At 46.6% G+C, this 25737-nt stretch overlaps 1 protein-coding gene across 5 annotated transcripts in view; it reads left to right on the forward strand.

Annotated features, from left to right (window-relative positions):
- Nucleotides 1–25737, forward strand: part of LOC139421733 (4-aminobutyrate aminotransferase) — a 59924-nt gene that overhangs the window by 6315 nt on the left and 27872 nt on the right. For 3 of the 5 annotated variants that reach the window (XR_011635673.1, XR_011635672.1, XM_071172851.1), the window contains exons 2-5: nt 8399–8532; nt 11047–11144; nt 15586–15615; nt 16935–17052. Coding sequence is in view for 2 of the 5 variants with exons in the window: in XM_071172851.1 (XP_071028952.1) it covers nt 8463–8532; nt 11047–11144; nt 15586–15615; nt 16935–17052 (316 nt within the window). In the remaining 3 variants the exon portion in view is untranslated. Of the gene's footprint in view, nt 1–8398; nt 8533–11046; nt 11145–15585; nt 15616–16934; nt 17053–25737 lie in introns of those variants that run through there. The other 2 variants (XR_011635674.1, XM_071172853.1) reach the window with 2 other exon arrangements.

The following is a 25737-nucleotide window of genomic DNA, read 5'->3' on the forward strand; positions in this document are numbered from 1 at the left end:
GTGTTCAGTCCTGTACAGTCAGCCTGTCCTACAGTGTTCAGTCCTATACAGTCATCCTGTCCTACAGTGTTCAGTCCTATACAGTCAGCCTGTCCTACAGTGTTCAGTCCTCTACAGTCAGACTGTCCTACAGTGTTCAGTCCTGTACAGTCAGCCTGTCCTACAGTGTTCAGTCCTATACAGTCAGCCTGTCCTACAGTGTTCAGTCCTACAGTGTTCAGTCCTGTACAGTCAGCCTGTCCTACAGTGTTCAGTCCTCTACAGTCAGCCTGTTCTACAGTGTTCAGTCCTGTACAGTCAGCCTGTCCTACAGTGTTCAGTCCTATACAGTCAGCCTGTCCTACAGTGTTCAGTCCTCTACAGTCAGCCTGTCCTACAGTGTTCAGTCCTCTACAGTCAGCCTGTCCTATACAGTCAGCCTGTCCTACAGTGTTCAGTCCTTTACAGTCAGCCTGTCCTACAGGGTTCAGTCCTTTACAGTCAGCCTGTCCTACAGTGTTCAGTCCTATACAGTCAGCCTGTCCTACAGTGTTCAGTCCTCTACAGTCAGCCTGTCCTACAGTGTTCAGTCCTGTACAGTCAGCCTGTCCTACAGTGTTCAGTCCTATACAGTCAGCCTGTCATACAGTGTTCAGTCCTACAGTGTTCAGTCCTTTACAGTCAGCCTGTCCTATTGTGTTCAGTCCTATACAGTCAGCCTGTCCTACAGTGTTCAGTCCTATACAGTCAGCCTGTCCTACAGTGTTCAGTCCTATACAGTCAGCCTGTCCTACAGTGTTCAGTCCTACAGTGTTCAGTCCTTTACAGTCAGCCATTCATACAGTGTTCAGTACTTTACAGACAGCCTGTCCTACAGTGTTCAGTCCTTTACAGTCAGCCTGTCCTACAGTGTTCAGTCCTTTACAGTCAGCCTGTCCTACAGTGTTCAGTCCTATACAGTCAGCCTGTCCTACAGTGTTCAGTCCTATACAGGTAGCCTGTCCTACAGTGTTCAGTCCTGTACAGCCAGCCTGTCCTACAGTGTTCAGTCCTATACAGTCAGCCTGTCCTACAGCCTGTCCTACAGTGTTCAGTCCTACAGTGTTCAGTCCTATACAGTCAGCCTGTCCTACAGTGTTCAGTCCTTTACAGTCAGCCTGTCCTACAGTATTCAGTCCTATACAGTCAGCCTGTCCTACAGGGTTCAGTCCTATACAATCAGCCTGTCCTACAGTGTTAAGTCCTATACAGTCAGCCTGTCCTATACAGTCAGCCTGTCCTACAGTGTTCAGTCCTGTACAGTCAGCCTGTCCTATCTTCAGTCCTGTACAGTCAGCCTGTCCTACAGTGTTCAGTCCTGTACAGTCAGCCTGTCCTATGTTCAGTCCTGTACAGTCAGCCTGTCCTACAGTGTTCAGTCCTGTACAGTCAGCCTGTCCTACAGTGTTCAGTCCTGTACAGTCAGCCGTCCTATGTTCAGTCCTATACAGTCAGCCTGTCCTACAGTGTTCAGTCCTGTACAGTCAGCCTGTCCTACAGTGTTCAGTCCTCTACAGTCAGCCTGTCCTACAGTGTTCAGTCCTATACAGGTAGCCTGTCCTACAGTGTTCAGTCCTGTACAGTCAGCCTGTCCTACAGTGTTCAGTCCTATACAGTCAGCCTGTCCTACAGCCTGTCCTACAGTGTTCAGTCCTACAGTGTTCAGTCCTATACAGTCAGCCTGTCCTACAGTGTTCAGTCCTTTACAGTCAGCCTGTCCTACAGTATTCAGTCCTATACAGTCAGCCTGTCCTACATGGTTCAGTCCTATACAATCAGCCTGTCCTACAGTGTTAAGTCCTATACAGTCAGCCTGTCCTATACAGTCAGCCTGTCCTACAGTGTTCAGTCCTGTACAGTCAGCCTGTCCTATCTTCAGTCCTGTACAGTCAGCCTGTCCTACAGTGTTCAGTCCTGTACAGTCAGCCTGTCCTATGTTCAGTCCTGTACAGTCAGCCTGTCCTACAGTGTTCAGTCCTGTACAGTCAGCCTGTCCTATGTTCAGTCCTGTACAGTCAGCCTGTCCTACAGTGTTCAGTCCTGTACAGTCAGCCTGTCCTACAGTGTTCAGTCCTCTACAGTCAGCCGTCCTATGTTCAGTCCTATACAGTCAGCCTGTCCTACAGTGTTCAGTCCTGTACAGTCAGCCTGTCCTACAGTGTTCAGTCCTGTACAGTCAGCCTGTCCTACAGTGTTCAGTCCTGTACAGTCAGCCTGTCCTACAGTGTTCAGTCCTGTACAGTCAGCCGTCCTATGTTCAGTCCTATACAGTCAGCCTGTCCTACAGTGTTCAGTCCTCTACAGTCAGCCTGTCCTACAGTGTTCAGTCCTGTACAGTCAGCCTGTCCTACAGTGTTCAGTCCTCTACAGTCAGTGTGTCCTACAGTGTTCAGTCAAATCAAATCAAATCAAATCAAATGTATTTATATAGCCCTTCGTACATCAGCTGATATCTCAAAGTGCTGTACAGAAACCCAGCCTAAAACCCCAAACAGCAAGCAATGCAGGTGTAGAAGCACGGTGGCTAGGAAAAACTCCCTAGAAAGGCCAAAACCTAGGAAGAAACCTAGAGAGGAACCAGGCTATGTGGGGTGGCCAGTCCTCTTCTGGCTGTGCCGGGTGGAGATTATAACAAAACATGGTCAAGATGTTCAAATGTTCATAAATGACCAGCATGGTCGAATAATAATAAGGCAGAATAGTTGAAACTGGAGCAGCAGCACAGTCAGGTGGACTGGGGACAGCAAGGAGTCATCATGTCAGGTATTCCTGGGGCATGGTCCTAGGGCTCAGGTCCTCCGAGAGAGAGAAAGAAAGAGAGAATTAGAGAGAGCATATGTGGGATGGCCAGTCCTCTTCTGGCTGTGCCGGGTGGAGATTATAACAGAACATGGCCAAGATGTTCAAATGTTCATAAATGACCAGCATGGTCGAATACCCCGACACATAAACTACTGCAGCATAAATACTGGAGGCTGAGACAGGAGGGGTCAGTGTTCAGTCCTATACAGTCAGCCTGTCCTACAGCCTGTCCTACAGTGTTCAGTCCTATACAGTCAGCCTGTCCTACAGTGTTCAGTCCTATACAGTCAGCCTGTCCTACAGTGTTCAGTCCTATACAGTCAGCCTGTCCTATGTTCAGTCCTCTACAGTCAGCCTGTCCTACAGTGTTCAGTCCTTTACAATCAGCCTGTCCTACAGTGTTCAGTCCTCTACAGTCAGCCTGTCCTACAGTGTTCAGTCCTTTACAATCAGCCTGTCCTACAGTGTTCAGTCCTCTACAGTCAGCCTGTCCTATGTTCAGTCCTATACAGTCAGCCTGTCCTACAGTGTTCAGTCCTGTACAGTCAGCCTGTCCTACAGTGTTCAGTCCTTTACAGTCAGCCTGTCCTACAGTGTTCAGTCCTATACAGTCAGCCTGTCCTACAGTGATCAGTCCTATACAGTCAGCCTGTCCTACAGTGTTCAGTCCTGTACAGTCAGCCTGTCCTACAGTGTTCAGTCCTGTACAGTCAGCCTGTCCTACAGTGTTCAGTCCTATACAGTCAGCCTGTCCTACAGTGTTCAGTCCTATACAGTCAGCCTGTCCTACAGTGATCAGTCCTATACAGTCAGCCTGTACTACAGTGTTCAATCCTATACAGTCAGCCTGTCCTACAGTGTTCAGTCAGCCTGTCCTATAGTGTTCAGTCCTCTACAGTCAGCCTGTCCTACAGTGTTCAGTCCTTTACAGTCAGCCTGTCCTACAGTGTTCAGTCCTTTACAGTCAGCCTGTCCTACAGTGTTCAGTCCTATACAGTCAGCCTGTCCTACAGTGTTCAGTCCTATACAGTCAGCCTGTCCTACAGTGTTCAGTCCTATACAGTCAGCCTGTCCTACAGTGTTCAGTCCTGTACAGGCAGCCTGTCCTACAGTGTTCAGTCCTACAGTGTTCAGTCCTACAGTGTTCAGTCCTATACAGTCAGCCTGTCCTACAGCCTGTCCTACAGTGTTCAGTCCTACAGTGTTCAGTCCTATACAGTCAGCCTGTCCTACAGTGTTCAGTCCTTTACAGTCAGCCTGTCCTACAGTATTCAGTCCTATATAGTCAGCCTGTCCTACAGGGTTCAGTCCTTTACAATCAGCCTGTCCTACAGTGTTCAGTCCTTTACAGTCAGCCTGTCCTACAGTATTCAGTCCTATACAGTCGGCCTGTCCTACAGTGTTCAGTCCTTTACAATCAGCCTGTCCTACAGTGTTCAGTCCTGTACAGTCAGCCTGTCCTACAGTGTTCAGTCCTGTACAGTCAGCCTGTCCTATGTTCAGTCCTATACAGTCAGCCTGTCCTACAGTGTTCAGTCCTGTACAGTCAGCCTGTCCTACAGTGTTCAGTCATGTACAGTCAGCCTGTCCTATGTTCAGTCCTGTACAGTCAGCCTGTCCTACAGTGTTCAGTCCTTTACAGTCAGCCTGTCCTACAGTGTTCAGTCCTGTACAGTCAGCCTGTCCTACAGTGTTCAGTCCTGTACAGTCAGCCTGTCCTACAGTGTTCAGTCCTGTACAGTCAGCCTGTCCTACAGTGTTCAGTCCTATACAGTCAGCCTGTCCTACAGTGTTCAGTCCTATACAGTCAGCCTGTCCTACAGTGTTCAGTCCTATACAGTCAGCCTGTCCTACAGTGTTCAGTCCTATACAGTCAGCCTGTCCTACAGTGTTCAGTCCTATACAGTCAGCCTGTCCTACAGTGTTCAGTCCTGTACAGGCAGCCTGTCCTACAGTGTTCAGTCCTACAGTGTTCAGTCCTATACAGTCAGCCTGTCCTACAGCCTGTCCTACAGTGTTCAGTCCTACAGTGTTCAGTCCTATACAGTCCTATACAGTCAGGCTACGTCCTCGTGTTATAACGACACCCAGGCTACGTCCTTGTGTTATAACGACACCCAGGTTACGTCCTCATGTTATAACGACACCCAGGCTACGTCCTCGTGTTATAACGACACCCAGGCTACGTCCTGGTGTTATAACGACACCCAGGTTACGTCCTCGTGTTATAACGACACCCAGGTTACGTCCTCGTGTTATAACAACACCCAGGTTACGTCCTCGTGTTATAACAACACCCAGGTTACGTCCTCGTGTTATAACGACACCCAGGTTACGTCCTCGTGTTATAACGACACCCAGGCTACGTCCTCGTGTTATAACGACACCCAGGCTACGTCCTCATGTTATAACGACACCCAGGCTACGTCCTCGTGTTATAACGACACCCAGGCTACGTCCTCGTGTTATAACGACACCCAGGCTACGTCCTCGTGTTATAACGACACCCAGGCTATGTCCTCGTGTTATAACGACACCCAGGCTATGTCCTCGTGTTGTAACACAACACCCAGGCTATGTCCTCGTGTTGTAACACAACACCCAGGCTATGTCCTCGTGTTATAACGACACTCAGGCTATGTCCTCGTGTTATAACGACACCCAGGTTACGTCCTCGTGTTATACAGATAGAGGACACCGGTGTTCAAGCCAGATTCATTCATGAATGTCTTTCTGCTTCTGTGTGTCATTCATTCTCCATTCTCGCTAAACACTGGACTCTCTGACTGACTGAGAACCGAGCCAAAATGTGTGTGTGTGTGTGTGTGTGTGTGTCAGCCCTCTGCTCAGTGACAGAATGAAGTGGAGACCCCTGATGAATAATGATCAGTTCAGTTTTATAACGGAGAGAGGAAAGACCTGGAGACTGGCTTCTCTGTTAACATGGAGAGGTGAGAGAGGAAAGACCTGGAGACTGGCTACACTGTTAACATGGAGAGAGGAAAGACCTGGAGACTGGCTTCTCTGTTAACATGGAGAGAGGAAAGACCTGGAGACTGCCTTCTCTGTTAACATGGAGAGAGGAAAGACCTGGAGACTGGATTCTCTGTTAACATGGAGAGTGGAAAGACCTAGAGACTGGCTTCTCTGTTAACATGGAGAGGTGAGAGAGGAAAGACCTGGAGACTGGCTTCTCTGTTAACATGGAGAGAGGAAAGACCTGGAGACTGGCTTCTCTGTTAACATGGAGAGGTGAGAGAGGAAAGACCTGGAGACTGGCTTCTTTGTTAACATGGAGAGGTGAGAGAGGAAAGACCTGGAGACTGGCTTCTCTGTTAACATGGAGAGAGGAAAGACCTGGAGACTGGCTTCTCTGTTAACATGGAGAGATGAAAGACCTGGAGACTGGCTTCTCTGTTAACATGGATAGAGGAAAGACCTGGAGACTGGCTTCTCTGTTAACATGGAGAGGTGAGAGAGGAAAGACCTGGAGACTGGCTTCTCTGTTAACATGGAGAGAGGAAAGACCTGGAGACTGGCTTCTCTGTTAACATGGAGAGAGGAAAGACCTGGAGACTGGCTTCTCTGTTAACATGGAGAGATGAAAGACCTGGAGACTGGCTTCTCTGTTAACATGGAGAGGTGAGAGAGGAAAGACCTGGAGACTGGCTTCTCTGTTAACATGGAGAGGTGAGAGATGAAAGACCTGGAGACTGGCTTCTTTGTTAACATGGAGAGGTGAGAGAGGAAAGACCTGGAGACTGGCTTCTCTGTTAACATGGAGAGAGGAAAGACCTGGAGACTGGCTTCTCTGTTAGTCTCTCTCTGCCTCTCTCCATCCCTCATTATAATTGAATTGATTTATACAGTTTATACCACCTGGGGATTTATACAGTTTATACAACCTGGGGATTTATACAGTTTATACAACCTGGGGATTTATACAGTTTATACAACCTGGGGATTTATACAGTTTATACAACCTGGGGATTTATACAGTTTATACAACCTGGGGATTTATACAGTTTATATAACCTGGGGATTTATACAGTTTATACAAACTGGGGATTTATACAGTTTATATAACCTGGGGATTTATACAACCTGGGGATTTATACAGTTTATACAACCTGGGGATTTATACAGTTTATACAACCTGGGGATTTATACAGTTTATACAACCTGGGGATTTATACAGTTTATATAACCTGGGGATTTATACAACCTGGGGATTTATACAGTTTATACAACCTGGGGATTTATACAGTTTATATAACCTGGGGATTTATACAGTTAATACCACCTGGGGATTTATACAGTTTATACAACCTGGGGATTTATACAGTTTATACAACCTGGGGATTTATACAGTTTATACAACCTGGGGATTTATACAGTTTATACCACCTGGGGATTTATACAACCTGGGGATTTATACAGTTTATATAACCTGGGGATTTATACAGTTTATACCACCTGGGGATTTATACAACCTGGGGATTTATACAGTTTATACAACCTGGGGATTTATACAGTTTATACCACCTGGGGATTTATACAGTTTATATAACCTGGGGATTTATACAGTTTATACCACCTGGGGATTTATACAGTTTATACAACCTGGGGATTTATACAGTTTATATGACCTGATAGGATTTATACAGTTTATATAACCTGGGGATTTATACAGTTAATACAACCTGGGGATTTATACAGTTTATACAACCTGGGGATTTATACAGTTTATACAACCTGGGGATTTATACAGTTTATACCACCTGGGGATTTATACAGTTTATATAACCTGGGGATTTATACAGTTTATACCACCTGGGGATTTATACAGTTAATACAACCTGGGGATTTATACAGTTTATACAACCTGGGGATTTATACAGTTTATACAACCTGGGGATTTATACAGTTTATACAACCTGGGGATTTATACAGTTTATACAACCTGGGGATTTATACAGTTTATACCACCTGGGGATTTATACAGTTTATACAACCTGGGGATTTATACAGTTTATACAACCTGGGGATTTATACAGTTTATACCACCTGGGGATTTATACAGTTTATATAACCTGGGGATTTATACAGTTAATACAACCTGGGGATTTATACAGTTTATACCACCTGGGGATTTATACAACCTGGGGATTTATACAGTTGATCAAAACCTGATAGGATTTTGGGAATGTTTCCAGAATGTTGCAACTATGGTATTAATGAAGCCAGTCAGTTGTCCTCAGATGCCTTTTAGTTATCATAACCCCACCCATAACGCCTCCCCACCCCCACACACATACACACACACACACACACACACACACACACACACACACACACACACACACACACCTCTCCACTGTCTGTCTCTGTGCTGCTAACCTCTCCACTGTCTGTCTCTGTGCTGCTAACCTCTCCACTGTCTGACAGACTTGTTGTGGTGCTGTTGGATGGATTCTCAGTTAAAACCACTGCTCTGAGAACTGTACCTATGCCTTAGTCCTCTCTCTCTCTGTGTGTGTCCTCTGATTGTATATGACATTTCTCCCTCCGTCTTCAGGTGGCGTGAAGGCAGGTGTTGAGGACTGTCTTTCTCTCTCTGTCTCATTCTGTTGTTCTGAGTCATGGCGTCCTCCCTGCTCAGCAGGCAGCTTGTCCTCTCCCTCCAGCAGAACCTCAGGCTCACTGCACCAGGTACATGCCGCTCACACACGCCCCTCACACACTCCGCTCACACACTCCGCTTACACACACCGTTCACACACATACCCTGTGGCCAGACAGACTAATGGTATCACCCTACATACCCTGTGGCCAGACAGCCTAATGACATCACCCTACATACCCTGTTGCCAGACAGACTAATGATATCACCCTGCATACCCTGTGGCCAGACAGACTAATGATATCACCCTACATACCCTGTGGCCAGACAGACTAATGATATCACCCTATGGCCAGACAGACTAATGATATCACCTTACATACCCTGTGGCCAGACAGACTAATGGTATCACCCTACATACCCTGTGGCCAGACAGACTAATGATATCACCCTATGGCCAGACAGACTAATGATATCACCCTACATACCCTGTGGCCAGACAGACTAATGATTTCACCCTATGGCCAGACAGACTAATGATATCACCCTACATACCCTGTGGACAGACAGACTAATGATATCACCCTACATACCCTGTGGCCAGACAGACTAATGATATCACCCTACATACCCTGTGGCCAGACGGACTAATGATTTAACCCTACATACCCTGTGGCCAGACAGACTAATGATATCACCCTACATACCCTGTGGCCAGACAGACTAATGATATCACCCTACGTACCCTGTGGCCAGACAGACTAATGATATCACCCTACGTACCCTGTGGCCAGACAGACTAATGATATCACCCTACATACCCTGTGGCCAGACGGACTAATGATTTAACCCTACATACCCTGTGGCCAAACAGACTACTGATATCACCCTACATACCCTGTGGCCAGACAGACTAATGATATCACCCTACATACCATGTGGCCAGACAGACTAATGATATCACCCTACATACCCTGTGGCCAGACAGACTAATGATATCACCCTACATACCCTGTGGCCAGACAGACTAATGATATCACCCTATGGCCAGACTGACTAATGATATCACCCTACATACCCTGTGGCCAGACAGACTAATGATATCAACCTACATACCCTGTGGCCAGACGGACTAATGATTTAACCCTACATACCCTGTGGCCAGACAGACTAATGATATCACCCTACATACCCTGTGGCCAGACAGACTAATGATATCACCCTACATACCCTGTGGCCAGACAGACAAATGATATCACCCTACGTACCCTGTGGCCAGACAGACTAATGATATCACCCAACATACCCTGTGGCCAGACGGACTAATGATTTAACCCTACATACCCTGTGGCCAGACAGACTAATGATATCACCCTACATACCCTGTGGCCAGACAGACTAATGATATCACCCTACGTACCCTGTGGCCAGACAGACTAATGATATCACCCTACGTACCCTGTGGCCAGACAGACTAATGATATCACCCTACGTACCCTGTGGTCAGACAGACTAATGATATCACCCTACGTACCCTGTGGCCAGACAGACTAATGATATCACCCTACATACCCTGTGGCCAGACAGACTAATGATATCACCCTTCATACCCTGTGGCCAGACAGACTAATGATATAACCCTGTGGCCAGACAGACTAATGATATAACCCTGTGGCCAGACAGACTAATGATATCACCCTACATACCCTGTGGCCAGACAGACTAATGATATAACCATGTGGCCAGACAGACTAATGATATCACCCTACATACCCTGTGGCCAGACAGACTAATGATATCACCCTACATACCCTGTGGCCAGACAGGCTAATGATATCACCCTACATACCCTGTGGCCAGGCAGACTAATGGTATAACCCTGTGGCCAGACAGACTAATGATATCACCCTACATACCCTGTGGCCAGACAGACTAATGATTTCACCCTGCATACCCTGTGGCCAGACAGACTAATGATATCACCCTACATACCCTGTGGCCAGACAGACTAATGATATCACCCTACATACCCTGTGGCCAGACAGACTAATGGTATCACCCTACATACCCTGTGGCCAGACAGACTAATGGTATCACCCTGTGGCCAGACAGACTAATGGTATCACCCTGTGGCCAGACAGACTAATGATATAACCCTGTGGCCAGACAGACTAATGATATAACCCTGTGGCCAGACAGACTAATGATATCACCCTACATACCCTGTGGCCAGACAGACTAATGGTATAACCCTGTGGCCAGACAGACTAATGATATAACCCTGTGGCCAGACAGACTAATGACATCACCCTACATACCCTGTGGCCAGACAGACAGGAACTAAGGCTGGTACGGCATAACATAATGAATGGAGGGTTTGTCCTTGTCTAAGGTTAAGCTGAAGGATCTTCTGCAGGACAAGTCAGCAACACAGCATTGCCTTAACTGTGTGTGTGTGTGTGTGTGTGTGTGTGTGTGTGTGTGTGTGTGTGTGTGTGTGTGTGTGTGTGTGTGTGTGTGTGTGTGTGTGTGTGTGTGTGTGTGTGTGTGTGTGTGTGTGTGTGTGTGTGTGTGTGTGTGTGTGTGTGTGTGTGTGTGTACAGGCTGCAGGTATGTGAGTAAGGCAGCAGCTAAGACTCAGTTGGAGTTTGAATACGATGGGCCGTCCATGAAGACCGAGGTCCCAGGACCCCGTTCCAAGGTACTGAACCACACAGAGTCCCTGTACGCCACTAACAGCACCATGGACCAGTAGGAACTATAGCTGTCTGTTAACAGGTACTGAACCACACAGAGTCCCTGTACGCCACTAACAGCACCATGGACCAGTAGGAACTATAGTTCTCTGTTAACAGGTACTGAACCACACAGAGTCCCTGTACGCCACTAACAGCACCATGGACCAGTAGGAACTATAGCTGTCTGTTAACAGGTACTGAACCACACAGAGTCCCTGTACGTCACTAACAGCACCATGGACCAGTAGGAACTATAGCTGTCTGTTAACAGGTACTGAACCACACAGAGTCCCTGTACGCCACTAACAGCACCATGGACCAGTAGGAACTATAGCTGTCTGTTAACAGGTACTGAACCACACAGAGTTCCTGTACGTCACTAACAGCACCATGGACCAGTAGGAACTATAGCTGTCTGTTAACAGGTACTGAACCACACAGAGTCCCTGTACGCCACTAACAGCACCATGGACCAGTAGGAACTATAGCTGTCTGTTAACAGGTACTGAACCACACAGAGTCCCTGTACGTCACTAACAGCACCATGGACCAGTAGGAACTATAGCTGTCTGTTAACAGGCTCCTTCTGTTTGACATGGGTTCAATGGTGACCTCTGTGTGACCCTGCGATGGGAACAGTGGACTGTACACACCCATCCTGAACACTGTGTTGCACACAGGCTTCGTCCCAAACAGAACCCTAAGGAGGGAATAGGCTGCATTAGACCAGGACACTATGGAGGGAATAGGCTGCATTAGACCAGGACACTATGGAGGGAATAGACTGCATTAGACCAGGGCACTATGGAGGGAATAGACTGCATTAGACCAGGACACTATGGAGGGAATAGGCTGCATTAGACCAGGGCACTATGGAGGGAATAGACTGTATTAGACCAGGGCACTATGGAGGGAATAGGCTGCATTAGACCAGGGCACTATGGAGGGAATAGACTGTATTAGACCAGGGCACTATGGAGGGAATAGACTGTATTAGACCAGGGCACTATGGAGGGAATAGACTGTATTAGACCAGGGCACTATGGAGGGAATAGACTGTATTAGACCAGGGCACTATGGAGGGAATAGACTGTATTAGACCAGGGCACTATGGAGGGAATAGGCTGCATTAGACCAGGGCACTATGGAGGGAATAGACTGTATTAGACCAGGGCACTATGGAGGGAATAGACTGCATTAGACCAGGGCACTATGGAGGGAATAGACTGTATTAGACCAGGGCACTATGGAGGGAATAGACTGTATTAGACCAGGGCACTATGGAGGGAATAGACTGTATTAGACCAGGGCACTATGGAGGGAATAGGCTGCATTAGACCAGGGCACTATGGAGGGAATAGACTGTATTAGACCAGGGCACTATGGAGGGAATAGACTGCATTAGACCAGGGCACTATGGAGGGAATAGACTGTATTAGACCAGGGCACTATGGAGGGAAAAGACTGTATTAGACCAGGGCACTATGGAGGGAATAGACTGCATTAGACCAGGGCCCATAGGGTAGGGCACTATGGAGGGAATAGACTGTATTAGACCAGGGCACTATGGAGGGAATAGACTGCATTAGACCAGGGCACTATGGAGGGAATAGGCTGCATTAGACCAGGGCACTATGGAGGGAATAGACTGCATTAGACCAGGGCCCATAGGGTAGGGCACTATGGAGGGAATAGACTGCATTAGACCAGGGCACTATGGAGGGAATAGGCTGCATTAGACCAGGGCACTATGGAGGGAATAGGCTGCATTAGACCAGGGCACTATGGAGGGAATAGACTGCATTAGACCAGGGCACTATGGAGGGAATAGACTGCATTAGACCAGGGCACTATGGAGGGAATAGACTGTATTAGACCAGGGCACTATGGAGGGAATAGGCTGCATTAGACCAGGGCACTATGGAGGGAATAGACTGTATTAGACCAGGGCACTATGGAGGGAATAGACTGTATTAGACCAGGGCACTATGGAGGGAATAGACTGCATTAGACCAGGGCACTATGGAGGGAATAGACTGTATTACACCAGGACACTATGGAGGGAATAGGCTGCATTAGACCAGGGCACTATGGAGGGAATAGACTGCATTAGACCAGGACACTATGGAGGGAATAGGCTGCATTAGACCAGGGCACTATGGAGGGAATAGACTGCACTAGACCAGGGCACTATGGAGGGAATAGACTGTATTAGACCAGGGCACTATGGAGGGAATAGACTGCACTAGACCAGGGCACTATGGAGGGAATAGACTGTATTAGACCAGGGCACTATGGAGGGAATAGACTGCACTAGACCAGGGCACTATGGAGGGAATAGACTGTATTAGACCAGGACACTATGGAGGGAATAGGCTGCATTAGACCAGGGCACTATGGAGGGAATAGACTGCATTAGACCAGGACACTATGGAGGGAATAGGCTGCATTAGACCAGGGCACTATGGAGGGAATAGACTGCATTAGACCAGGGCACTATGGAGGGAATAGGCTGCATTAGACCAGGGCCCATAGGGTAGGGCACTATGGAGGGAATAGGCTGCATTAGACCAGGGCCCATAGGGTAGGGCACTATGGAGGGAATAGACTGCATTAGACCAGGGCACTATGGAGGGAATAGACTGCATTAGACCAGGACACTATGGAGGGAATAGACTGCATTAGACCAGGGCACTATGGAGGGAATAGACTGCATTAGACCAGGGCACTATGGAGGGAATAGACTGCATTAGACCAGGACACTATGGAGGGAATAGACTGTATTAGACCAGGACACTATGGAGGGAATAGACTGCATTAGACCAGGGCACTATGGAGGGAATAGACTGTATTAGACCAGGACACTATGGAGGGAATAGGCTGCATTAGACCAGGGCACTATGGAGGGAATAGACTGCATTAGACCAGGACACTATGGAGGGAATAGGCTGCATTAGACCAGGGCACTATGGAGGGAATAGACTGCACTAGACCAGGGCACTATGGAGGGAATAGACTGTATTAGACCAGGGCACTATGGAGGGAATAGACTGCACTAGACCAGGGCACTATGGAGGGAATAGACTGTATTAGACCAGGGCACTATGGAGGGAATAGACTGCACTAGACCAGGGCACTATGGAGGGAATAGACTGTATTAGACCAGGACACTATGGAGGGAATAGGCTGCATTAGACCAGGGCACTATGGAGGGAATAGACTGCATTAGACCAGGACACTATGGAGGGAATAGGCTGCATTAGACCAGGGCACTATGGAGGGAATAGACTGCATTAGACCAGGGCACTATGGAGGGAATAGGCTGCATTAGACCAGGGCCCATAGGGTAGGGCACTATGGAGGGAATAGGCTGCATTAGACCAGGGCCCATAGGGTAGGGCACTATGGAGGGAATAGACTGCATTAGACCAGGGCACTATGGAGGGAATAGACTGCATTAGACCAGGACACTATGGAGGGAATAGACTGCATTAGACCAGGGCACTATGGAGGGAATAGACTGCATTAGACCAGGGCACTATGGAGGGAATAGACTGCATTAGACCAGGACACTATGGAGGGAATAGACTGTATTAGACCAGGACACTATGGAGGGAATAGACTGCATTAGACCAGGGCACTATGGAGGGAATAGACTGCATTAGACCAGGGCACTATGGAGGGAATAGGCTGCATTAGACCAGGGCACTATGGAGGGAATAGACTGCATTAGACCAGGGCACTATGGAGGGAATAGGCTGCATTAGACCAGGACACTATGGAGGGAATAGACTGCATTAGACCAGGGCACTATGGAGGGAATAGACTGCACTATGGAGGGAATAGACTGCATTAGACCAGGGTACTATGGAGGGAATAGACTGCACTATGGAGGGAATAGACTGCACTATGGAGGGAATAGACTGTATTAGACCAGGACACTATGGAGGGAATAGACTGCATTAGACCAGGGCACTATGGAGGGAATAGACTGCATTAGACCAGGGCACTATGGAGGGAATAGACTGAATTAGACCAGGACACTATGGAGGGAATAGACTGTATTAGACCAGGACACTATGGAGGGAATAGACTGCATTAGACCAGGGCACTATGGAGGGAATAGACTGCATTAGACCAGGGCACTATGGAGGGAATAGACTGCACTATGGAGGGAATAGACTGCATTAGACCAGGGTACTATGGAGGGAATAGACTGCACTATGGAGGGAATAGACTGCACTATGGAGGGAATAGACTGTATTAGACCAGGGCACTATGGAGGAAATAGACTGCCATTTTGAGATACATTAACCTACTGTTGAGGAATCACCCTGACTTGACATCTCTCTCTTCATCTCCTCCCCTCCCTCTTCCCTCCTCCTCCTCCCCCTCCCTCACCAGGAGCTGACCAAACAGTTGGGAGAGATGCAGGTATGCAGAGAGAGAGAGAGAGAGAGAGAGAACAATGCATTATTGGGTCACACACTTGCATGCACACAACGCAAACACACACACACAGACACACAACCCAGACACACACACAGACACACATTATCTCTCTGTGTCTAGACTAAGTTAACTGAATGACTACCTTATCTCTTTCTCTCGCTCTCTGTCTGGCTCTCTGTCTCGCTCTCTCTCTGTCCATCTCGGTCCCTCTCTCTCTCTCCATCTTGGTCCCTCTCTCTGTGTCCATCTCTGTCCCTCTCTCTCTGTCCCTCTCTCTCTTTCCATCTCGGTCCCTCTCTCTCTCTCCATCTCTGTCCCTCTCTCTCTGTCCATCTCTGTCCCTCTCTCTCTGTCCATCTCTGTCCCTCTCTCCATCTCGGTCCCTCTCTCTCTGTTCATCTCGGTCCCTCTCTCTCTGTCCATCTCGGTCCATCTCTCTCTTTCCATCTCGGTCCATCTCTCTCTTTCCATCTCGGTCCCCTCTCTCTCTTTCCATCTCGGTCCCCTCTCTCTCTTTCCATCTCGGTCCCCTCTCTCTCTGTCCATCTCGGTCCCCTCTCTCTCTGTCCATCTCGGTCCCCTCTCTCTCTGTCCATCTCGGTCTCTCTCTCTCTGTCCATCTCGGTCTCTCTCTCTCTGTCCATCTCGGTCTCTCTCTCTCTGTCCATCTCGGTCTCTCTCTCTCTGTCCATCTCGGTCTCTCTCTCTCTGTCCATCTCGTTCTCTCTCTCTCTGTCCATCTCGGTCTCTCTCTCTCTGTCCATCTCGGTCTCTCTCTCTCTGTCCATCTCGGTCGTCTCTCTCTCTCTGTCCATCTCGGTCGTCTCTCTCTCTCTGTCCATCTCGGTCCCCTCTCTCTCTCTCTGTCCATCTCGGTCCCCTCTCTCTCTCTGTCCATCTCGGTCCCTCTCTCTCTCTGTCCATCTCGGTCTCTGTCCATCTCGGTCCCTCTCTCTCTCTGTCCATCTCGGTCCCTCTCTCTCTCTGTCCATCTCGGTCCCTCTCTCTCTGTCCATCTCGGTCCCCTCTCTCTCTCTGTCCCTCTCTCTCTGTCCCTCTCTCTCTGTCCATCTCGGTCCCCTCTCTCTCTGTCCCTCTCTCTCTGTCCAACTCGGTCCCTCTCTCTCTGTCCATCTCGGTCCCTCTCTCTCTGTCCATCTTGGTCCCTCTCTCTCTGTCCATCTCGGTCCCTCTCTCTCTGTCCATCTCGGTCCCTCTCTCTCTGTCCATCTCGGTCCCTCTCTCTCTGTCCATCTTGGTCCCTCTCTTTCTCTCTCGCTCTCTCCCTCCCTCCCCTCCAGAACGTGGGCGCAATCAATTTCTTCTGTAACTATGAGGAGAGCAGAGGAAACTACCTGGTGGACGTGGACGGAAACCGCATGCTGGACGTCTACACACAGATCTCCTCTATTCCTATTGGTTAGTACACAGATCCCCTCTATTCCTATTGGTTAGTACACAGATCTCCTCTATTCCTATTGGTTAGTACACAGATCTCCTCTATTCCTATTGGTTAGTACACAGATCTCCTCTATTCCTATTGGTTAGTACACAGATCTCCTCTATTCCTATTGGTTAGTACACAGATCTCCTCTATTCCTATTTGTTAGTACACACAGATCTCCTCTATTCCTATTGGTTAGTACACAGATCTCCTCTATTCCTATTGGTTAGTACACAGATCTCCTCTATTCCTATTGGTTAGTACACAGATCTCCTCTATTCCTATTGGTTAGTACACACAGATCTCCTCTATTCCTATTGGTTAGTACACACAGATCTCCTCTATTCCTATTGGTTAGTACACACATCTCCTCCATCCTTATTGGTCAGTACACACATCTCCTCCATCCCTGTTGGTTAGTACACACATCTGCTCCATCCTTATTGGTCAGTAAAAGCATTTCTCTACACCACAAGCATTTCGCTACACTCGCAATAACATCTGCTAACCATGTGTATGTTACCAACAAAATGTTATTTAATTTACACAGATCTCCATCCTTATTGGTTAGTACCCAGATCTCCTCTATTCCTATTGATGAGGACACTGATCTCCTCTCTTCCTATTGGTTAGCCCACATATCTCCTCTATTCCTATTGGTTAGCCCACACATCTCCTCTATTCCTATTGGTTAGCACACAAGCCTCCTCCATCCTTATCGGTTGGTGTCTAGAAGATCTTGATATTATTATGTTACTATGTTATATTACTATATTATAGAACGCTGCAAACCAGAAGCTACATACCTGAGAGGACCTTGTGTTTTTTAGCCTGACATTGCAACACAGAGAGCAGCTGGAAGCGAGAGACTTAGTTTACATTAGTGGTTTAGGGCTAGGCCACATACAGCAGTTGGCACGCCCTGACCTGAGATGTCTCTGTTTTCTTTATATTTTGGTTAGCTCAGGGTGTGACTAGGGTGGGTACTCTAGTTTTTTTATTGTCTAAGGGTGTTGTATTGTCTAGGTGTTGTTGTATTGTCTAGGGGTGTTGTATTGTCTAGGTGTTTTGAATTGTCTAGTGGTTTGTATTGTCTAGGGGTTGTTGTATTGTCTAGGGGTGTTGTATTGTCTAGGGGTGTTGTATTCTCTAGGGGTGTTGTATTGTCTAGGGGTTTGTATTGTCTAGGGGTGTTGTATTCTCTAGGGGTGTTGTATTGTCTAGGGGTTGTTGTATTGTCTAGGGGTGTTGTATTGTCTAGGGGTGTTGTATTCTCTAGGGGTTTTGAATTGTCTAGTGGTTTGTATTGTCTAGGGGTGTTGTATTGTCTAGGGGTTGTTGTATTGTCTAGGGGTGTTGTATTGTCTAGGGGTTGTTGTATTGTCTAGGGGTGTTGTATTGTCTAGGGGTTGTTGTATTGTCTAGGGGTTGTTGTATTGTCTAGGGGTGTTGTATTGTCTAGGGGTGTTGTATTGTCTAGGAGTGTTGTATTGTCTAGGGGTGTTGTATTGTCTAGGGGGTGTTGTATTGTCTAGGGGTTGTTGTATTGTCTAGGGGTGTTGTATTGTCTAGGGGTTTTGTATGTCTCGAGTTTTGTAGGTCTAGGTATTTGTATGTTTATGGTGGCCTGATATGACTCCCAATCAGAGGCAGCTGTTTATCGTTGTCTCTGATTGGGGATCATATTTAGGTAGCCATATTCCTTTGGTGTTTGTGGGATCTTGTTCTATGTTTAGTATTTTGTTAGTTTGTTCAGTGTTTCATTCTTTAAATAAAGAAGGAATGTACGCATAGCACGCTATACCTTGGTCTCATTCGTATGACGAACGTGACAGCAGTTAATGATGACCTTGTTATGATGAGGTCCTCATGTGTTTAGTTATGATGAGGTCCTCATGTGTTTAGTTATGATGAGGTCTAGGACAGATAGGGCAGTTATTGTTTTTTTTTTAAAGTGTGTACAGTGCATTCGTAAAGTATTCAGACCCCTTGACTTTTTCCACATTTTGTTACGTTACAGCCTTATTCTAAAATGGATTAAATGAATAAAAATCCTCAACAATCCAAACACAATACCCCATAATGACAACAGGATTCGTTGGAAAATTTATAAAAATTGAAAAACAGATTCCTTATTTACATAAGTATTCAGACCCTTTGCTATGAGACTTGAAATGGAGCTCAGGTGCATCCTGTTTCTATTGATCATCCTTGAGATGTTTCTACAACTTGATTGGAGTCCACCTGTGCTAAATTCAATTGATTAGACATGATTTGGAAAGGCACACAACTGTCTATATAAGGTCCCACAGTTGACAGTGCATGTCAGAGCAAAAACCAAGCCATGAGGTCGAAGGAATTGTTCCTATTGGTTAGTACACACATCTCCTCCATCCTTATTGGTCAGTACACACAGATCTCCTCCATCCCTATTGGTTAGTACACACAGATCTCCTCCATTCCTATCGGTTAGTGCACACAGATCTCCTCTATTCCTATTGGTTAGTGCACACAGATCTCCTCCATCCCTATTGGTAAGTACACACAGATCTCCTCCATCCCTATTGGTTAGTACACACAGATCTCCTCCATCCCTATTGGTTAGTACACACAGATCTCCTCTATTCCTATTGGTTAGTACAGACATCTCCTCTATTCCTATTGGTTAGCACACACATCTCCTCTATTCCTATTGGTTAGCACAGACATCTCCTCTATTCCTATAAGGTCCCACAGTTGACAGTGCATGTCAGAGCAAAAACCAAGCCATGAGGTCGAAGGAATTGTCCGTAGAGCTCCGAGACAGGATTGTGTCGAGGCACAGATCTGGGGAAGGGTACCAAAACATTTCTGCAGCATTGAAGCTCCCCAAGATCACAATGGCCTTGATCATTCTTAAATGGAAGAAGTTTGGAACCACCAAGCTGGCTGTCCTGCCAAACTGAGCAATCGGAGGAGAGGGAGGTGAGGGAGGTGACCAAGAACCTGATGGTCACTTTGACAGACCTCTCTAGAGTTCCTCTGTGGAGATGGGAGAACCTTCCAGAAGGACAACCATCTCTGCAGCACTCCACCAATCGGGCCTTTATAGTAGAGTAGCCAGACAGAAGCCACTCCTCAGTAAAAGGCACATGACAGCCAGTTTGTAGTTTGCCAAAAGGCACCTAAAGGACTTTCAGACCATGAGAAACCAGATTCTCTGGTCTGATGAAACCAAGATTGAACTCTTTGGCCTGAATGCCAAGCATCACGTCTGGAGGAAACCTGGCATCATCCCTACGGTGAAGCATGGTGGTGGCAGCATCATGCTGTTGGGATGTTTTTCAGCGGCAGGGACTGGGAGACTCGTCAGGATCGAGACAAAGATGAACGAAGCAAAATACAGAGAGATCCTTGATGAAAACCTGCTCCAGAGCGCTCAGACTGGGGCGAAGGTTCACCTTCCAACAGGACAACGACGCTAAGCACACAGCCAAGACAACGCAGGAGTGGCCTTGGAACAAGTCTCTTTATGTCCTTGAGTGGCCCAGCCAGAGTCCGGACTTGAACCCGATCGAACATCTCTGGAGAGACCTGAAAATAGCTGTACAGCGACACTCCCCATCCAACCTGACAGAGCTTGAGAGGATCTGCAGAGAAGAATGGGAGAAACTCCCCAAATACAGGTGTGCCAAGCTTGTAGCGTCATACCCAAGAAGACACAAGGTTGTAATCGCTGCCAAAGGTGCTTCAACAAAGTACTGGGTAAAGGGTCTGTAAATATGACATTACATTTTTTTAATTTGTAATAAATTAGCAAAACAAAGTTGACCTGTTTTTGCTTTGTCATTGTGGTGTATTGTACGTAGATAAAGGATCGGGAAAAAACAATTGAACCAGTTTTGTAATTGGGCTGTAACCTAACAAAATGTGGAAAGGTCAGGGGGTCTGAATACTTCCGAAGTTACTGTATAAACTGCAGCTACTCATTAGCCAGGAAGCGTCGTATTTCAGGCTGGGTCGTGACCTGACAGAGTAGCTAACTGTTCTCTCAATGATAAAGCTTCTACATACTGGACGCTGCTCTGCCCTTCAATGGATTGTGTCCCAAATGGCTCCCTTTTCCATTTATAGTGCACTACTTTAGACCAGAGCTCTATGTAGGGAATAGGGGGCATGTAGGGCGTGTGGAGTGTTTCTAGGACTCTGTCTTATCTGAGACTGAGAGAGAAGCCATCTGGTCAGGGGCTGACTTATTCATGTCCTATCTGGTTTATGAGGATAAGGGTGTGTGTGTGTGTGTGTGGTGTGCGTGTGGTGTGTGTGTGCGTGTGTGCGTGCGTGTGTGTGGTGCGTGCGTGTGGTGTGTGGTGTGTGCGTGTGGTGTGTGGTGTGTGGTGTGTGGTGTGTGTGTGTGTGTGTGGTGTGTGGTGTGTGTGTGTGTGTGTGCGTGGTGCGTGCAGCATATTTGACTTTTTCCTGATGGATTTCCATACAGTCATTAATGATGTAAATGTGTGTCTACGGTATGTCTCCTATTAACGTAGAACATTCTACAGTGATGTTATGAAACTTAATGGAACTGTCAGGAAGTGGAGGAAGGACACAATGTAGCTATTCTAGTTGAGAATCTCTCTGACTATGACTATAATAGAACAGGAGAGGTAGATTCTCCCCAGAGAGAAGGGGGACTAAGATTTAAAGGTTCTACCCAGAGAGAAGGGGGACTAAGATTTAAAGGTTCTACCCAGAGAGAAGGTGGATTCAGATTTAAAGGTTCTACCCAGAGAGAAGGTGGATTCAGATTTCAAGGTTCTACCCAGAGAGAAGGTGGACTAAGATTTAAAGGTTCTACCCAGAGAGAAGGTGGACTAAGATTTAAAGGTTCTACCCAGAGAGAAGGTGGATTCAGATTTAAAGGTTCTACCCAGAGAGAAGGTGGACTAAGATTTAAAGGTTCTACCCAGAGAGAAGGGGGACTAAGATTTAAAGGAGATATATAGTTAACATATAACTAACGGCAACATTGGCCCAATACAGATATCAATAGATGCTTTAGGAGTTAGCAGGTTAAGGACCAGATTACATGCTTTAGGAGTTAGCAGGTTAAAGACCAGATTACATACTGTAGGAGTTAGCAGGTTAAGGACCAGATTACATGCAGTAGGAGTTAGCAGGTTAAGGACCAGATTACATGCTGTAGGAGTTAGCAGATTAAGGACCAGATTACATGCAGTAGGAGTTAGCAGATTAAGGACCAGATTACATGCAGTAGCAGTTAGCAGATTAAGGACCAGATTACATGCTGTAGGAGTTAGCAGGTTAAGGACCAGATTACATGCAGTATGAGTTAGCAGGTTAAGGACCAGATTACATGCAGTAGGAGTTAGCAGGTTAAGGACCAGATTACATGCAGTAGGAGTTAGCAGATTAAGGACCAGATTACATGCAGTAGGAGTTAGCAGATTAAGGACCAGATTACATGCTGTAGGAGTTAGCAGGTTAAGGACCAGATTACATGCAGTAGGAGTTAGCAGATTAAGGACCAGATTACATGCAGTAGGAATTAGCAGGTTAAGGACCAGATTACATGCAGTAGGAGTTAGCAGGTTAAGGACCAGATTACATGCAGTAGGAGTTAGCAGGTTAAGGACCAGATTACATGCTGTAGGAGTTAGCAGGTTAAGGACCAGATTACATGCAGTAGGAGTTAGCAGGTTAAGGACCAGATTACATGCAGTAGGAGTTAGCAGATTAAGGACCAGATTACATGCAGTAGGAGTTAGCAGATTAAGGACCAGATTACATGCAGTAGCAGTTAGCAGATTAAGGACCAGATTACATGCTGTAGGAGTTAGCAGGTTAAGGACCAGATTACATGCAGTATGAGTTAGCAGGTTAAGGACCAGATTACATGCTGTAGGAGTTAGCAGGTTAAGGACCAGATTACATGCAGTAGGAGTTAGCAGATTAAGGACCAGATTACATGCTGTAGGAGTTAGCAGGTTAAGGACCAGATTACATGCAGTAGGAGTTAGCAGGTTAAGGACCAGATTACATGCAGTAGGAGTTAGCAGATTAAGGACCAGATTACATGCAGTAGGAGTTAGCAGATTAAGGACCAGATTACATGCAGTAGGAGTTAGCAGATTAAGGACCAGATTACATGCTGTAGGAGTTAGCAGGTTAAGGACCAGATTACATGCAGTAGGAGTTAGCAGATTAAGGACCAGATTACATGCAGTAGGAGTTAGCAGGTTAAGGACCAGATTACATGCAGTAGGAGTTAGCAGGTTAAGGACCAGATTACATGCAGTAGGAGTTAGCAGGTTAAGGACCAGATTACATGCTGTAGGAGTTAGCAGATTAAGGACCAGATTACATGCAGTATGAGTTAGCAGGTTAAGGACCAGATTACATGCAGTAGGAGTTAGCAGGTTGAGGACCAGATTACATGCAGTAGGAGTTAGCAGGTTAATGATGACCTTGTCCTCATGTGTTTAGTCATGATGAGGTCTAGGACAGATAAGGCAGTTAATGATGACCTTGTCCTCATGTGTTTAGTCATGATGAGGTCTAGGACAGATAAGGCAGTTAATGATGACCTTGTCCTCATGTGTTTAGTCATGATGAGGTCTAGGACAGATAAGGCAGTTAATGATGACCTTGTCCTCATGTGTTTAGTCATGATGAGGTCTAGGACAGATAAGGCAGTTAATGATGACCTTGTCCTCATGTGTTTAGTTATGATGAGGTCTAGGACAGATAAGGCAGTTAATGATGACCTTGTCCCCATGTGTTTAGTCATGATGAGGTCTAGGACAGATAAGGCAGTTAATGATGACCTTGTCCCCATGTGTTTAGTCATGATGAGGTCTAGGACAGATAAGGCAGTTAATGATGACCTTGTCCCCATGTGTTTAGTCATGATGAGGTCTAGGACAGATAAGGCAGTTAATGATGACCTTGTCCCCATGTGTTTAGTCATGATGAGGTCTAGGACAGATAAGGCAGTTAATGATAACCTTGTCCTCATGTGTTTGGTTATGATGAGGTCCTCATGTGTTTAGTTATGATGAGGTCCTCATGTGTTTAGTTATGATGAGGTCCTCATGTGTTTAGTTATGATGAGGTCTAGGACAGATAGGGCAGTTATTGTTTTTTTTTAAAAGTGTGTGTATATACAGTGCATTCGTAAAGTATTCAGACCCCTTGACTTTTTCCACATTTTGTTACGTTACAGCCTTACTCTAAAATGGATTAAATAAATAAAAATCCTCAACAATCCAAACACAATACCCCATAATGACAACATGATTCGTTGGAAAATTTATAAAAATTGAAAAACAGAAATATCTTATTTACATAAGTATTCAGACCCTTTGCTATGAGGCTTGAAATGGAGCTCAGGTGCATCCTGTTTCCATTGATCATCCTTGAGATGTTTCTACAACTTGATTGGAGTCCACCTGTGCTAAATTCAATTGATTGGACATGATTTGGAAAGGCATACAACTGTCTATATAAGGTCCCACAGTTGACAGTGCATGTCAGAGCAAAAACTATGCCATGAGGTCGAAAGAATTGTTCCTATTGGTTAGTACACACATCTCCTCCATCCCTATTGGTTAGTGCACACAGATCTCCTCTATTCCTATTGGTTAGTGCACACAGATCTCCTCCATCCCTATTGGTAAGTACACACAGATCTCCTCCATCCCTATTGGTTAGTACACACAGATCTCCTCCATCCCTATTGGTTAGTACACACAGATCTCCTCTATTCCTATTGGTTAGTACAGACATCTCCTCTATTCCTATTGGTTAGCACACACATCTCCTCTATTCCTATTGGTTAGCACAGACATCTCCTCTATTCCTATAAGGTCCCACAGTTGACAGTGCATGTCAGAGCAAAAACCAAGCCATGAGGTCGAAGGAATTGTCCGTAGAGCTCCGAGACAGGATTGTGTCGAGGCACAGATCTGGGGAAGGGTACCAAAACATTTCTGCAGCATTGAAGCTCCCCAAGATCACAATGGCCTTGATCATTCTTAAATGGAAGAAGTTTGGAACCACCAAGCTGGCTGTCCTGCCAAACTGAGCAATCGGAGGAGAGGGAGGTGAGGGAGGTGACCAAGAACCTGATGGTCACTTTGACAGACCTCTCTAGAGTTCCTCTGTGGAGATGGGAGAACCTTCCAGAAGGACAACCATCTCTGCAGCACTCCACCAATCGGGCCTTTATAGTAGAGTAGCCAGACAGAAGCCACTCCTCAGTAAAAGGCACATGACAGCCAGTTTGTAGTTTGCCAAAAGGCACCTAAAGGACTTTCAGACCATGAGAAACCAGATTCTCTGGTCTGATGAAACCAAGATTGAACTCTTTGGCCTGAATGCCAAGCATCACGTCTGGAGGAAACCTGGCATCATCCCTACGGTGAAGCATGGTGGTGGCAGCATCATGCTGTTGGGATGTTTTTCAGCGGCAGGGACTGGGAGACTCGTCAGGATCGAGACAAAGATGAACGAAGCAAAATACAGAGAGATCCTTGATGAAAACCTGCTCCAGAGCGCTCAGACTGGGGCGAAGGTTCACCTTCCAACAGGACAACGACGCTAAGCACACAGCCAAGACAACGCAGGAGTGGCCTTGGAACAAGTCTCTTTATGTCCTTGAG

This window comes from Oncorhynchus clarkii, chromosome 12, assembly GCF_045791955.1.
Source record: "Oncorhynchus clarkii lewisi isolate Uvic-CL-2024 chromosome 12, UVic_Ocla_1.0, whole genome shotgun sequence".
NCBI classification, from domain to species: domain Eukaryota; kingdom Metazoa; phylum Chordata; class Actinopteri; order Salmoniformes; family Salmonidae; genus Oncorhynchus; species Oncorhynchus clarkii.